Source organism: Chroicocephalus ridibundus, chromosome Z (assembly GCF_963924245.1).
Source record: "Chroicocephalus ridibundus chromosome Z, bChrRid1.1, whole genome shotgun sequence".
In the NCBI taxonomy this organism is placed as follows: Eukaryota; Metazoa; Chordata; class Aves; order Charadriiformes; family Laridae; genus Chroicocephalus; species Chroicocephalus ridibundus.
The window spans coordinates 22,007,977-22,024,789 of NC_086316.1; the positions used below are offsets into that span (position 1 = coordinate 22,007,977).

The window sequence follows — 16,813 nt, forward strand, 5'->3', positions numbered from 1 at the left end:
ATTTGCCTTTCCCCAGCAAATTCCCTCTGGGAGAGGGAAATTCCCTCCTGGCTGCATCTCCAGTTCTTCAGCTGGCTTGGTTGTAGGGTGTCACAAGGGCTGTGACAACCTGAATTAGCTGTGACTCCTTTTAGTGTTTAAAGGAGGCTTCAAGAGACTGCAGTATCCCTTGGTCTTACCCCTCGTCTTCCAACGATTGGGGTGAAAGTCTCGTTTCTGAAGGAGAGGCAGAAAAACTAAAGGAGCTGGTTTAGCCCAGTGATAGTTCTCCCAGCTAGAAGCCCAATGTGTGAAAATGGACAGTCAACTGAATGTTCCTGCTCCAAAACAACGAACAAAACACCCTAGAAAGCCAAGATATCTCACAAAATGTACCTTTATTTATGCATTGAAAAATAGCCCTGTACTGTCCCCCCTCCCCAGCACCAGGTATCTGTAGGAAATTCAGCGTGTAGTTTGAAGCATAGACCATTAGCTGGTAATATCAGCAAATGGTGAGGAGGCAGGAGATACGGACAGTGTTGATACTGAAATATAGTGATAAGGCAACAGAAGATTGTCCAGGCTGCCTGAATCCGAGTTTGTTAGTTTCCGACATCCTCCCTTCTTGTCAAAGACCACATACTTCTCATTTGAAGACTGAAGCAGTAATTTCATACATTGAAAGTGAAGCAATGTTAGAGTAGCTGATTTTTTGACAGAATTAGTATCCTTGCTGCAGATAAATTTCAGCTAATTAATTTTCTTCCCCATGAGGCTTAGAAGGTGCTTCATTCTGAAATGCTAGGAGAGTTCATGGCACGGCCGTTCATAAGGCTGTTACTGAAACTTGATTCCTTGAGCCAAAGGTAAATCCTTGCTGTAATTGATTGTGCTGGAAAAGAAACAAGTATTTAGAGACCGGACTTGATCTCTGAGACAGATTATGCAGTCCACCTCCTATATACAACACTTCTGATTTCTGTCACATGTATATAAAAGACTTCTGTAAGCAGTTTGCCTATTCATAGTTATGAACTGACTTTACTCCAGTTTTCAATATAGTAACTATGTATGGGGAAAGGCCACATTCACCGTTATCTCTTCCTTGATAGATCAAAGAGAAGGTAAAGTACTATTCTCTATTTAATCTCTTACTAGGAGAATGCCCATCTAGAAAAATCAAGGTGGGGTTTCTCGTGTTCATAAGCCTTTGCATGGAAACCAAAGTTAGCACATGTAAAGTCTAAGGGAAGCCAGCAGAAAGTGGGAATGGTCAACCACTACAGACTGTCAGGAGATTTATGGATGGATACCCAACGTGTAGCTAAATCACCCACCACTGGCAATAGAGGTGGCAAAACCCCTCACTGTGGTTGCCACTTCATGTTTTTCCTGACAAGTTTCAGTAATTTAATTTTTAGACAAGTTTAAAATCAGGCAAGAGGGGAAAACCAGATTTTTTTTCTTTCCTTTTGAGGAACAGTGAGTAAAGAAAGGTCTTTATCTAGACCCTTCAAATCATCTTCTACTAGTAACACAGACGTAAATTCTTGCATGAAGAAAAGGCAGTTACACTCATACATGGTTATCTCACATTTAGCAAAGATAACCTCCTGTAGTCAAGGATTTATACGTTTTGAACTTTTACAAGTTTATCTGTAATTTACATTTATTTGGAATTTAAAAAGTCTGTCTCACCAAGTAGACCGTCTCATATAAAGTTTCCATGAATCACTTCCAGATTCTCTTCCCCCACCAGTGTGCTTTTCACCACCTGTAGGAAAAAGTTTATAAATGAAAACTTGAAATTTTTTTTGAGCACAGGAATCTGGACTAACTCCAGGACGAGAGACATGTTATGAAAATTCATGGGAAAAACTGTTGCTTTGCCCTTGTTCTGTATCTGAAATAAATTACTAGAACACCGCCACATACATCTCACACAGCTAGCTCTCTCCTCATGCTTGATCCAAAAACCATCTGCCTGGAGTTTAAAGTTTCATCATGCTGGCACCAGAGGACTTTGTTTTAAAACTATTTTGTTTTGTTGAGACAAGAGTACAAAAATGTGCTTTAAAAGAAATGAAGCCTGAGGAATAATATCAAGTCATAATATCAATAATATACAATGCTAGAGGATTTAATCATTTAAAGGATAAAGAGAAAAGCATAAGTAACATACCAAAAGCACCTCCAATCTCAGCCCCACTGGTTGGGATGTTGACATTCACAATGCCACAGTCAGATCCCTTTGGCCTACAAAGAAAGATAAGACGCAATTGCTACTCAGGATCAGGAAAGGCTCCTTCCCTAATATGAGGGCTATAAAATGCTCAACTAGCATTGTGCATAGGTTTACAAAAGACATGAACCTATGCTTCAGGAAGGTACAAAAACAATTTAAATCATACCCAAGCCAGCGGAAAATCCTTCCCAAATCCTTGGTAAAGATACTGCTGGAAAGACCTTGTTTTACTTCATTATTCCATGCAAAAACCTCCTCTTCCTCCTAAAAGGAGCATGAACATTCAAAGCAAAGCAGTTACAAAGAAGTACTGTGAGAAAAAAAACCGTATCACAGCCATAATGTGAATCTAAACGAATGCCACTTGTCAAATACATCTGCACCAAGTTAGGAATAGGATACCTCCACCACTGCACAAAACACACAACCTGCTTTTGAGCAGGTTGATGTGAACAATAGAAATCTATTCCTGTACAGACTCTCATCTTAACTCCAGTGCTCTTCACAGAAAATGCATAAATGTAGCTACGCAGTGCGGTAAGCTATTACATTGGATATCCCACAGTGCAGAACAACAGTTACCACTTCTTGAAGTGCCGGGACTATTACATGAACATGACATACATCTCAAATCTCTCTCCTGACTCTTTTGTTATCATCCTTGACACCTGACTAATTCCCCACTGTTATTTTACCTTAAATTTCAGCACATACAGTATGGGGGCAAATGTCTCAGTGTGGACAATGGGTGCATTATGAGGAAGGCCAGTCACAATGGTTGGTTCAACATAGTTTCCAGGGCGATTTATAACCTTCAGAACACATAAAAGAAGAAACAACTGAGTAATTTCAAACCTGTATCATGCTTAGTACTAGTGTAGGAAGGGAATCCTTCATAGTCTGATTACTATAGTTGTGCCCAGCAACCAGAAACAGAAGGTCAGGTCATCTGAGTAGGTAACTTAAATTTCATTTATTTAAGTATTTAAAATACAGAAGCATAACTTAGTCTTCTAACAGGTAACGAAATCTCAAAGTTTAGCAGCTAACAAAACCCACTTCCTTTCTTGTACCTGTAAGCTGATTAGTAAACTGATTACAACTTTAAAGGTATTAGGAATAAAGAAAGTGCCAGTGAAAGACAAGAATTCCCAGAACATCATAAGAATTAAACATCCCATATGATGAAGATGTGCAAGTGGCTCTCTTGAATCTTTATGATGTTTGATAGTGTGAATCCAGGGAAAGAGCAGCAATTTTTATTTGTTATGTGTTTGATATTCACCATTTACATGGCTGCTTGTATTTTCACCATCACTTGCAACTAGAGAGTAGTACAAGGAACAGCCAAAAGCTCTTAGCCGTTTCTTAGAGAAGGTAGCTTCCAAGTAGACCCATCTTGGGTTGCAATTCAAACATTCTCAGACTGACTAACTTAACGTACTGTAATGGCTGACAGAACAAACTGAGGTACAATCTTGGCCTACGCCACCACATTACTGTATTTTTTTTGCTAGAGCACTAAATGTAGCAGGGAGAATAAAAGTAAGTTACCTTTCCACCATAGACCACAGAGCCACCCTGTTGTTTTGCTTGTTCTACTGCATCAAGGAACATTTTCACTGCTTCTTTGGTATGAAGGGGCCCGTACAGAGTGTCAGCTGAAAATAAAAGATCCAAAGACATACTTTCAGCAAAACTGTATGTGTTTGCAAATATTCTTATAATGACATTTTGGGAGTAATTATTTAATCTGTCCAAGATGAGCAGTATTAGCTGGGTTCTTCATCCCCCCTTCAGCGTTTGTATTCTAAACGAAACCAGCTGTCACCAGCTGTCATTCCCTGGTAAACTGCTACAGCTAGATAGGTTTGATCTATAATCTTTTTGGAATTTAAACAGAAAGAAACAAACAGAAACTTGTCTCCTAAACCCATGAGTTGGAAATAGCTACTTACAATCCCACGGATCACCAATGCGGACCTGGGCATAGGCCTTAGCAAGCTTTGTCACCACCTCATCGTGGATGCTTTCATGGAGGAACTAAATAAAATGTGGTAAGAAGGTTGTATGAGAGCTCAGCCTATGTACCCATACCTGAAGTACTACTGCACTTCGAAGGGGGATGAATAAAGTGTGAAGATAGCATTGCCCATATTCAGCAAATCCCAAAGTTAAAAATAAACACATGAGGCAAGGCCTCAAAATAGCACCAACACCATGAAATCAAGATTTAAAATCTTCACCATGAAGACTTAAAAGAAGCAAAGAAACAAAAGCCTGTTTTAATTTTACCCCATCTCAGATGAATGGTATCGGTGTGTTCTGTAAACTCTTCAGTTAAGTGTTTTAGGACAAATACCCAAGTGATTTTCATTGCTATACACCCTTCCTAAACACCCAAAGTTAACCCGCATCAACTTTGACAAATATTTACCCAATCAACCCAACTCTGAATAGACTACACAGACACGGGCTGACATTATAACACCTTTAAACTTGTTGAAAATGATTGGTTAAAAAGCAACACACACCGCCTTGCTTTGCTGAATCTAAACCCTGCATCACAATTTGTAGTAGGCACAAGCAAAGAAGGGCTGGCAATGAAAACAGAGAAAAATAAAACTATGGTTAAGGTTTTATTTTCCTGAGTTTTAGCAGCGGGTACATTCAGAAACACATACAAAGAAACTCCTTAGAACTGAAATTACAGTGAAATGACAAACTATCGTCTTATTTTCCCATCATACTGATTTTTGACAAAGAAAAATGTGTTTCAAAGATTATTTGCATAATATCTGGAATTGTCAGGCATTTTCTGAGCTAATTTGGAGTAAGTTTAAATTCAGAGCTACCCAAAGCAAACAACACACATTTACTCACCAGTCTCCTGGCAGTCGTGCACCTCTGACCCGCTGTTCCCACAGCAGCAAATAGAGCAGATGGGATGACTAGGTTCAGATCTGCATCTTCAAATACTTAATAAAAATTAAAACATCAGCATGTTACTGAAGTAAACAGGCAGTTTGCAAGACAAGTTGGTTAAGAAGCACTAGGAACAGTCGCACTAGCATAGTGCACTAAGATACACAGAAACACCTCAAAACTCCTATTACTTTTACACCTGGAATTAGACACACACAATTGGACATACATGTAGGTCTGAACAACTAAAGAGAGCCTTTTGCAATACAGCTTGCAAAGAACTTCAGCTTCATTTCAATTCAAGAAACTACATGCAATTTCTTGACATTTTGTCACCTTCTCCTTGTCTCACTGAGACATCTAGCAGCATAAAGAAACAATAGTAAAGTGTATCCAGATGGCATGCAAAAACATAGCGAAAACACACAGGTACTCAATAACATAAAATATAAAGAAGCTGAACAAATTCATCTGGCTCGAAGATACTGGGATGTTTAAATCAATGCTAGTCTGTATAAGCCTTGAAGGATCCCCAAAATATCACTCAGCTTAACCAGTCCCACAGAATTCTCTAAGTATCCAAAATTATTATTAAATTTGGGACAAAGTTTAACCAAAAAATGTTTATGCTATCACCCAAAGCCAACTCCAGAAAAAGCAGGACTTTCATATGAAAAAAGAAACCATTTTTTAAGTATAAAGAAAGTTTATGCTACTGGTTGCAAAGTAGCCCAGGAAAAAAGAATGACCTGCTCAAATGTGACTTTCAGAAGAGCTAAATATTCTAGATAGCCAATTACATTTGTTCATAACATAAGAAAGGTGCAACAGAAGGCTATAACACAATGGGACGGCAATTTAGGTATTTATCTAGCTTATATTTTCTTTCTGCCATATTGCTCAGCTTCACAGTATTTATGTCTACCTGGGAACTAGGTCATACCTGAAGCTACTTAAACCTGTAAAATGCACTACTGAAATACATACCTGCATGCTTTGCTTTCAAGTATCATAAGTGTCTTAGAATTTATATATAGGTACTTTTATTCTAAAATGCTAAAAATGTGGTGTTCATGAGATTAGAACTATCCTAAAATCAAATTCATTTAGCATTTTTCACATCACACTACTGAAGCTTACTGCTTCTCTCATTCCCTTCTTCACTTCAATGGTGAATACATGTAAGAACTTGAACTTTCATTTTTTAACCTTAAAACACTAACCTTTCCACAATACTGAAGACAGAAAAAAAAATCAACATTCACTACGTACTTTTTAAACCCCCACCATGGAAAAAAAAGAAAAAACCAGACAATTTGCAACAAACACTTGTATACCAACTTCCAAATATTATCTATGGGATTAAATTTCTACAGTGCATATTACCAATAATGGCATTGTTTCCTCCCAGTTCCAGCAGACTTCGACCTAATGAAAACACACAAAACAAGTTATGTTACACGCACACGAATTCACTGCACCTCATTCAGTGAGGTTACCTCTAACTAAAGCTAAGTTTCATTAAACATATTCTTCTGGATATACAAAAAGTTTTAGGCATCACAGTCAGCTAATCACTCCAGTCAAAGCAGAAAATTACACTGAATACGACATCTACCACATATTGTGAAGATACCTGGAGAGCAGTTACAGCAGAAGGAAGCTGAAAAAAATTAGGCAAAACTAGCACTGGAAAGGAAAAGATGAAAACAGAAAAAGTTGCAGCATAAATAGTATGATGCAGACTAAGAAGAGAAGGAGGTGCTACAGAGATCAAAATGCACACAAAAAATTTAACCAGGCTTATTTATTTCTCTGGCAACTGTTTTATCTCAAATCTGAGAGAAAAAAATAAATTGCTATCTACTTCTGGGTGAACATTTGCAATCTGTTCTGATTTTTTCTTTTTTATGCTCCTATGAACTTCAAATGTATTAAACGACCTGTTCAAAAGGTTTTCTGTTTAAAACTGAAGAGTTAAAACCCAGCAGCTGTGCATGGACTCATGCCTGTACACTTTTCAGTATTTGCAACAAAAACAGCACCTCAAAAATTGTAACTTTTTTCTTTATTTATAAGGAGTAAAACACAAAGGGGCATTTCTCCATGGAATACATTGCCAAGAGACCATAGCCCCTGGCTGTTCATCTCGACAATCTCCACACAATTATATTAATGGACGGCCCTCCCCCAGCTCCCTGAATTAACTGTAGGGACATGGATTTGTGGATACCCTAAAAAAAATTGCTGGGTAGCAGCAGAACTAACTGAAAAATGCAGTATCTAGCTCTGAGCAGTTTCAACATCCTATTTCAACTAAGTTGAAAAAAAAAAAAAAAAAGCTAGCACAAGAGGTAAGTGAAACAAGCTGTTATTTTACAGTCCTATAGAGCTCCCCTGTCTTTCACAACCATGGAAAGGAATGAAGTGGAGGAGACCCCACACACTCACCAAATCTCTCCTGAACCATAAGCGCTACCTGCTTGCCCACTTTTGTGCTGCCAGTGAAGGACAACAGGTCCATTCTCTCATCTCTTGCCATTGCTGTCCTGCACAACGAGAGACATACCACCATGTTCAACGGAAGAGTAGACAGCTGGAAAAGCTGCTTGCACTTTTCACATAAATCAACTTCAAACAGGGAGATCTTTGAAAGTCAGAGCCACTTCTTTGAAAACATCTGGTAAGTGACTGAGCAGGAAAGCTTCTTCTTAGCCAGAAATGAGGAACCAGGCTGTTTGCCTCCCCCTTTTCAGACCATAAGAGCATCAACTAGACCAATTTTGAAATTTAATCTTAAGTATGTAGTGAGATCAGCTCCAGTTATTATGTTCCCTTAGAAAATATGCATGCCTATCACTTTTCTTTATGCCTGCCTTCTGTTTTGTCTTCTCTTGAAATGCTCAAAAGATACATCTGAATATACATTTGTACTGGGAATTTCCACGTTGTAATAATCAAACAAAACAATTTGATCTCTACATTTTCCAAGCATCTATAGTACACATGTATGAGCAAGTGCAGATTTCTATGTAAGCATGGAAAATGGGGAAGTATTCTCCTCCACAAGTGGTCCAAAAGGCCAATGGGCTAGAAATTGAAAATTCTTAAGAACATGATGAGTGGAATTTAATATTATCTGCATTCTTTGGGTGTAAGCATATGCAGAAGTAGAATATAAACTTAGTCAAGCTTCTTCATTAAATATCTGATAAGTTATTTGTTAGTAGCTGATCTCACAACAGCAAGTAGAAATAGGTATTATGCTTACAGCAGGGCCAGAGTTTCAGATTGGTTGATAAAAATGATGGCAACAGGTACATGCCTGTATTGGGAACTCCTGAAGATCAGAATAACTTTACAAGTACCACCTCAAAGAATATTCTTTATCCTCTATACATCTTCACAAAACACAAGAAATGTTACCTACCCAATGTCTGCTCCACCACAAACCAGAGAACAGATTGCTCCAGGCACTTTGTTATCCTCCAAGACTTTGGCAATTATCCTAGAATCAAAGATGTAAAAATTTCAGAGATTTCTGACGTGTGCATACAATAGAGAATGACCAATTTAAACTATCTGACCATGCACATGAAGAAGCTGCAGATTTTTAAAAAGCAGCAGTCTTGCAGTTAATTGACTTGTAGTTTGTACAATACATAACATACTTCTCTCATGAAGGACTTTGGTGTTACAATCACAGCTCACACAGAAGACTAGACTTTAAAATATATTCATTACACATTCACACAACTAGCTCAGACAAGTGTGTAAAAACCTTGGCCATAGAGTCTTTCACCATTAGAAAGAGACATTTATATAACTTCATGTAGTTACGTAAAATACTCGTAGTAAGTAGTTTTGGGCCGTTGTTCTCACAAGTTAATATTAAAGATACAAGACTTACTAATTAGTTATTCTAAAGTGGCCTATTTATATTTAGTGTTTAAAAATAAAGGTTACTCATAGCACACAACAGATAAGTATTTAAAATGCTAATATAGCAAGTAAAGTAACAATAAACCTAGAACAAGTATCACTGTGACATTTATTCTTTGGAGGAGTTCTGCTTTTCATCAAGAACGAGTTTTGAACCCAGGAAACACATGCTAAGGTGTTACTAGGTTTGGATAAGACTGTGTGAAGGCATCCAGCTAGCCAGAAGAATTTGCCAAGAAACTGGGTGCTGATGTTGGGCTAAGACTCCCAAAAGAAGGGATGATTCTGAAACATGAATACATGATTGAGAGAAAATGAATTTCGTGAGTTATTCATCTTCTACAAAGAAGCAAACCACAAAGCTAGCCTGACTTCAGCAGCAGCACAGCCCTGGTCCCAGAAAAAAAATGGCTAACAGTATAGTTAACATCATTTATATACTGCTACTTCTTAGGTAACAAGGGGAAAGCAGTTGTTCTGACCACTAAACACTACCTCAAAAAGAAAAGAAGTTGTTTAAAAAGCAAAACAGAAAGCAAATAAACCAGAACTCACTTTGTAACAGCAACACTAATGAGGGATGTTGTAGGAGCACCCTTCCTAAAAGGAAAAAGAAATATTTTTTTGTAAAAAGAATTACATTATTTTCTTTTCAAGTCTTTGAGAATAAGAAATAATTCAAATATGCCATTTGTATGGTATCTCAAATCCAGCACAGTTTGCTTAGGCTGGTTTTTGGGTGCGTGTTAAGACAGGAACTCAAGCATTTCTTTCCACAGCTAAGCCTTCAGAGCTTCTACTGAAATCCACATGGACAAGAGATATGCCAGACATTAGAGTGAAGCAGGCAGATGAAAGCGAAGCAGGAGCAAGGAGAGGAAGTAAAGCTACTTATTTTGATTCTTAATTTTAGCTGTACAAATTCTGAAAATATTAACTGTTTGCTACCGCTGCTGCAAGACCTCAACCAGGGTTCTTTACTAACAGCCCATTTGGCTAAGTCCTGGACAGGTCTGAATCTCAATATTTCATAGAATAGGTTACCGCAACATAAAACAAAGCTCTTTGACTACAAATGAACCTAAAATTAAATAAAAATTAAGCCTACATGAGACAGGATCAAATGTACAGAAACTCAAGATATCTGATAACAATTTTATGCCTAAGATAATAGCTCTCTAACTTTAAAACACTGTTAGCACGTTGGAGAGCTATGTCTTACCAGAGGCAAGCGTTTCCACAGATCATTGCAATTGCGCTGTTCCACCCGTAAACCGCTACAGGGAAGTTAAAGGCCGTGATGATTCCTACTAACCCAACAGGATTCCACTGCTCTATAAGGGCATGGCCAGGTCCTGAAGGCAAAGATACAATGTAATGCAATTGCATCCATTTAATGTTGTTTGGTTTGTTTTTTTTTTTACTTTCAAAAGGAAACCATGTGAGCAGGGGACCTAGCATCACTCCAAGGTTAGCTAACTTGTGGAAAAACCTAATAACACGACAACATGAAGTTTTACTATTTTAACTATTCAGTTAACAGAATGGTGATTGGTTGCTAATCAGTAACTGACAAAAAGGTCTCTCATTTCTAAGTACACTGCTGAACTTTTTACATACTCTCCTCTAACACCTGCATTAACAAAAAAAAAAAAAAGAAAAAAAAAAATCAAAGAGGATCTAATGCTTCAAAGAGTGGAGAGAAAATCCGTTGCCTGCCTCTTTCTATATGCCACAGGCTAGATACTTCATTAGGTGGCGCTACTGCCTACCAGCACATCTATTCCTAGACAACATGCTCCCTAAATAACCCACTGTACAGAGATTTTGCTGCACTACATCACTGTCTATTTAAGATAGATCTCCACCTCTTCATTTGTACAAAACAAAACCAACCAAAACCCAAAACACACACATACTTACTTTCTGAAGGCAAAATAGGTCCACCAATCATTCGGGACAAACCAACAGCATAGTCACAGACATCAACATACTCCTGCACTTCCCCAACACCCTCCACAAAAATCTTTCCCATTTCCAGAGAGACCTGAAAAAATTAAGAGCAAGACAAATTTATGTTTAAAAAAAAAATCCCCTGTGTCCCCAATACATTTTGTCTCCCACAAATGTCAGGTATATCCGTACACCAAGTAAGATTTAATAAACTTTTTTTTAATTAGGAGAGATTCACTTCTTCCTGAGTTATTCACAGCTTAAAGAAAGAACACAATAGACAACTAGGCAGGAGTCACATTCCCATAAAATAGGAGGAAATTAGAAGAGGAAATTAATGAACTGGGGAAATGAAAAATAATCTACTGAAAGGAATATCCAACAGTATGAGGTTCATAGGTTTAGATCAATGAAACACTGAATTTCCATCAGGACGTTTGCATACATTGTGGACCAGGCATGGAATAAACTGGAACAGAGGGATTACTCTGCTCCAGGAAAAGAAAAAGAGTCATTTACATAAGGAAACTGCTCATTTTATGACATCTCAAAGTGAGTCTGAGAGATTCCTTTTTCAGACACTGCTGAAAATGTCTACACATCTTTAGTATTTTATTAACCTGGGATGTTTAGGATCTTTTTTTTTTTTTAGCTGAAGTCAATGCAAAGATATGTATTTCTGTTAAAAGCACGTTAGAAATACATGGCAGACATATAAATTAGCAATGAGAATAAGGCGGTGTTTGAAGACATTTTCCTTCAAAAGTGAGAAAATTCAGTAGCTTAGGAACTAAGAAGTCACCCATTTACCCCCACTTAATTTTCCAGTCACGCTCTGATATTTAGGTGTGACTTTCATGCAGATATCACCTACCACTTTAGATTGATGACTGTACTTTCAAAAAGCTGGTAAGTGAGGAATCAGGTTCAAAGGATTGCCACAAGATTTTATTCCTCAAGCAAAGGTTACAACAAAGGCGACTAAATGTATTTCTAGGTATTTCTATGATGTCTGTGGTCATTTCAAGACAGAAAGAATAGTCCCTATCTGTGATCAGAAATGGGAGGGGCATGAGACATATTTACTAAGAAACACAGCATTGAGTCTGTAAGTACAGTAGCGATACATCTGGACACTTGAAAAGAACATTGTGAGGCAAGGCTGGAAATTTCCAACAGCATATTAAAATCTGAGTTGCCATACCATTCCCTTTCACATATCTAAAGCCAGGAAAAGTCCTAAAACCTGTATACCCACTGCACAGCTTTCACCCTGAAGTCAACCCCATATCCTGGAAGAGCTGAACAGACTTCTTATCTGCTTGGGAAAACTAGAAAAAATGCTCTAGCAATAAGCAACAAGTGTTGTCCAAGGAACACACAGCAAACGTCTGTCTGTCCACACTCACCAGGGAAGCTGTACCATTTTTGAATATAAAAGTACATTAGCACTCTAATTCCACTACAGAAACTCTGCTGAGGAGACAACATCAAGGGAAACAGCGGAACAAAGTTTTGTAGGTTAACAATATGGGCTTGACTACACATGGAGTTATTCACTGACAGCTGTTTCTGAATAGCAGCACATACAGCAAGCCCTGTAAAAAGAGAGAGACAAGTTCCCCACCTGTCTCCTTTTCTTCCCTAGCAACTAGGGTTTTAAAGGAGTGGTCCTTCAACCTCTATGTCCTGCACAGCACTGCAAGAAGATCTCATTAAGACCATCTCACCTTCTGAAGCCTTATACCTCTACATGTCAGTTTGGAAAACCCTGTGGATCACCAGAAAGACCTCAAGGTTAAAAGCTCAGTATTAGAGGAAGGTCTTTTTCAGGACACTTTTAGTATCAGACAGTGCCCTATCTGACAGGCAAGTGGGAAACAGCAGGGCAACAGATGTAACACTCCTCCTGGTCAAAGTACAGGCTCAGAAGGAATTACACTTTCTTTTCTTATTACAGATTATCATTTTCAGTGTACATTGACAGAATGCAATCTTTATATTTTTCTTTTCCTTTTTTGAAATTAAAATTTCTTTAGGCAAGCTAACAGAACTATCAGCATTTTAACTATCATTAAGATTAGTATTGCAGAGTGGTATGCTAAAAACTGAGAAAAACAGTTTTGACACACCCCCTCACACATCCACCCTCCCCTGCAAATTTAAACTCCTTAAAACACCTTACCAAGCTTCCTAGAACTTTGATTTTTTGTCTCAGGGCATCGCCAATCTGTCGCACTATTTCTCCACGCTTAGGTGCAGGGATCTAGTCAAAACAAAAGCAAATAGAAAAATCTATTTGAGATTGAACATCTGTGACTTCTTCTGCATATATACTGCTAGTTTTCTATTCCTGCAGCAAGAAATCAGTGATTGCTGTGCCTTTCCCCCTATCTTCCCAAGACTCATTCATTTTTATCATGCGCACTGCTTTACAACAGTTTTGTGCCTCACAGAGACTGATAACATTGCACATATTTATGACTGTTCAAAACCTCAGTTCCACTGAATATTGCCAGAAACATTCAGATTATTAGTTGTGCTGCTTCTGTTCAGCTACACCACACACAGAGTGACCAAACAACCAGCTGCACCTCAAGAAACAAGCATTTTTTAATAAAACCACACTTACTGGTTTCTGAGCATTTGAAGCGTATTTAATATCACATTTTCAAACTTTTTGTTTCAGTATGATGACCATGGCTGCTGACATTTATTTTGTTAGCAGATGTTGAAATCCATAGAAGCCTCAGTCATTGAAAAATTAAACCCATATACCAATATTCATAAGATTTTTTTTTTTAATGTGGTATCAGTATGTTAGGTAGAAATGAATAGCCAGGATAAATAATAAACCATACACACGCACATATTTACAGGATTAGAACCTGCTGATGAACAGGTAGTTGGAAAGACAGAAGTGGCGAATACATAAACCATGCAAGCTTATCTCTTCCAGGCAAAAGGTAAAATCTTTCATTAAAATAACCCAAAATTCCCAAACTAAAACCTAATAGCTTTGAGATAAGCCTTTAAAGCATTTGATCTGTTGATTCTTTGTTATCTGTTAGGCTGCTTTCAAATTATTTCCAAACACATTAGGAGCCGTCACGCACGCACTAACATTATACTCACAAATTGTAAGAGAAGGACACGTACTAACATATCCTGAGGAAGCCGTTTTGTTTGTCCTAAACTTTGTTCTCTTCAGGCAAAGCAAACTAATTTGCTGGATAACATACAGAATGCCCAGTACCTTACAAAATTCAGGTTTCAGTTTGCATCAAAGAAGTGGCAAGCAGCTATAAAAAACAAGCCTGCCATGGCCAGCAAAAGAATGGACGCAGCCTGTCCATAGCTTGTACAGGGACACTAAGAACTACAGCTTGCTAAGGAAAAATAGCTAGTGTCTGACACAGCAATGTAACACCAAAATTTTGGAATAACATAGCTTTGCGTTTTGTGAAATATCAGGACACACTCAAAAACAGCAGTCTTCCTCACCCCTTGAGAACAAGATACCACCACAAGTTAGGTATCCAGATATTCTACAGAGTTCTTGCAGTGGAAAGCATGTGGCAACACGAAGCTAAACACACCCACAGGGATAATTTGCTTGCTACAAGGTTTCTGAACTTCAGCAGACCTGTTGGCAATGGCTTACAGGCACAAACCTGGGTAAATTTGCCAGGCTTTTTAAAACAAACATTTTCCACAAGTCAATGTCCTCATCTTTGTACCTCAGTTGTAACGTGCAAACGTTGTCTGGGTTTGTTTCTTGAGGTTCTCATTGCAGGTTTTTGCTTTAATGCAGCATACACAATATGAACATGTTTTTTACACTCCCGCCTGACAGGGCAATTTAATGGTGTTCACCTGCCAGAGATATATTATAAAAGATAAGTCTCTGTTAACTTACATCAGCCCAGACCTTCCATGCCTCTTTAGCCTTCTTTACTGTTTCTTCATAATCCTCCAAACTAGCCTACATGAAGAAGCACGTCAAAGAAAAAGTTAGGAAAAACAAACCTCCAAAACAAACACCACAGGAAAGCTTCTGCATCCAACTCAAGACATTTCTAGTGGATAGTACTGCACTACAGAACACCACTTCTACAGGAGGTTTATATCCTGTATATAGTTTGGTCCCTATAGGGCATGTTGAGCTGCTTGAAGTTTCTGTCAAGGAAAAGCATATGTGCTGGCTAAAAAAAAAAACCAAACAAAAAACCAAAACCAAAAACAAACAAACAAAAAACCAAAGCACCCAACAAACCGTCAGCAGAAGTTTTCCTTCAGATAACAAAGGATGGTCCATAAAGAATAGTTATGAGGCAGGCATTCACCATATACTCATGTATCTTCTTCTACCTTCAATACCACTGCTATTAACAACATTAAACAAAGGCCGTGAGGACTGCCCTGTTCCACCAGCCTCACTGGACATCATGGGCTAACCGAATCCTAATACAAACGGAGCAGGTTAGCGCCGTACCACTATTCTCACACTAAAGACTCCCACAAATTTACCACGTGAATGCCACTTTGCTCTCTGCTCTCCTTCGTGCCCCCCCCCCTCCGCCCCCCGCCACTGAACACCCGCAATCCACCCCTGCTCGGCAGCTCCCGCTGCAAACGACGGCGGGCAGGAGGGGCCCTGGCTCTTCCCAACAATGCTTGCGGGGGGGAAGAGGAGGGAAGAGGGCGAACAGCCTGGTTTTCTTCCCAGAAGAGCCACGGGCTTATTTCCAGCAGACGGCCCGAGCTCTGAGAGGCCCCGCCAACCACCTCCGGACTCAACACCCCCTGGGGCCCCTGTCCCCACCCGCCCCGCCGGCTTCGTGCCCTCCGCCAACCCGGCCGAGCGGAGGCACGGCTCCCAGTCCAAGGCCCAACGTACACCCCTCACTCCGGCCACGGCGGCCGGAGGCCTCCTCTCGTCCCGCGGCGCCGCTAGGTCCCCGCCCGCCCGAGGTCCCGCGGCCGGGCCGGGCCTAGGGGCGCTTACCTGCCGGACGCTGGCTATGGGCTCGTTGTTGGCGGGGCAGTAGGTCGTCACCACCTAGAGCAGGAGGAAGGGGATGAGCAGCAGCAAGGGGATGAGCAGCGGGTGCCTTCTACCCAACGGCAAGGCCTCAGGGCCGCCGCTCCCGCCCCTCAGGGCCCGGCTCCCACCCACAGGCCGCGCCGCCGCCCGCACCTGTCCGCGGCCGCCCCAGCGCCCGTTGTAGACGCCCGGGTTCTCCTCCTGCAGGCCCAGCTCCCGCAGCCAGGCGTAGCGCGGCTGGCTGACCAGCAGGGTAGACATGGCGGCCGCCGGGAACCCAGCACGCAGCGGCAGAAGCGCGGCGGCAGCGCGGCGCAACCCCAGCATCGCCGGCGGCCGCCACGGGTGGCGGCGGGGCGCGGCGGGGGGCACGCGGCAATGGCGGCCGCGACCCGCCCCCGACCCGCCCCTCCGCCGCCGCTGCCGATTGGTGGGAGCGGGGCCACGCCCCTCCGCCGGGCACCGCCCCCTCCTGCGGCCCCCTGCCGCCCCCCCCCGCCTTTCGGCTTCCTGCCGCCTGCCCGCCCCCTCACTGCCCCCCGCCTGCTGACTCCTTTCCTGGCCCCTGACGCCTGTCTGCCCCCTGCCTGCCTCCTGCCTGCCTGCCTGCTGGCTCCTTGCCTGCCTGCCCCCTGCCTGCTGGTTCCTTTCCTGCCCGCCCCCTGCCCACCCCTGCCTGCCTGCCTGCTGTCTCCTTTCCTGCCTCCTGCCTCTTGCCT

The 16,813-nt window shown here is 40.8% G+C and overlaps 1 protein-coding gene across 1 annotated transcript; it reads right to left on the reverse strand.

The window, feature by feature from the left end:
- Positions 1-358: 358 nt before the first annotated feature.
- On the reverse strand, positions 359-16,508 carry ALDH7A1 (aldehyde dehydrogenase 7 family member A1). Its single transcript, XM_063320408.1, has 18 exons — positions 16,248-16,508; positions 16,056-16,109; positions 14,967-15,032; positions 13,233-13,313; positions 11,018-11,141; positions 10,317-10,449; positions 9,650-9,694; positions 8,583-8,660; positions 7,604-7,701; positions 6,539-6,580; positions 5,111-5,205; positions 4,186-4,270; positions 3,782-3,888; positions 2,923-3,039; positions 2,394-2,491; positions 2,165-2,238; positions 1,681-1,756; positions 359-874 (listed from the first exon to the last, which is right to left on the reverse strand). The coding sequence occupies exons 1-18, from the start codon at positions 16,419-16,421 to the stop codon at positions 820-822; spliced, it is 1,602 nt and encodes a 533-aa protein (XP_063176478.1). The 5' UTR covers positions 16,422-16,508; the 3' UTR covers positions 359-819.
- Between the last annotated feature and the right edge of the window lie 305 nt (positions 16,509-16,813).

Coding starts and splice junctions, on each gene's coding strand:
- ALDH7A1 (XM_063320408.1), bottom strand. CDS start 16,421: ATGCTGGGGTTGCGCCGCGCTGCCGCCGCGCTTCTGCCGCTGCGTGCT. Junction 16,110..16,247: donor GCTGGGGCGGCCGCGGACAG/GTGCGGGCGGCG, acceptor CTCCTGCTCTAG/GTGGTGACGACCTACTGCCC. Junction 11,142..13,232: donor TCAAAGTTCTAGGAAGCTTG/GTAAGGTGTTTT, acceptor TAATTTTTTCAG/GTCTCTCTGGAAATGGGAAA.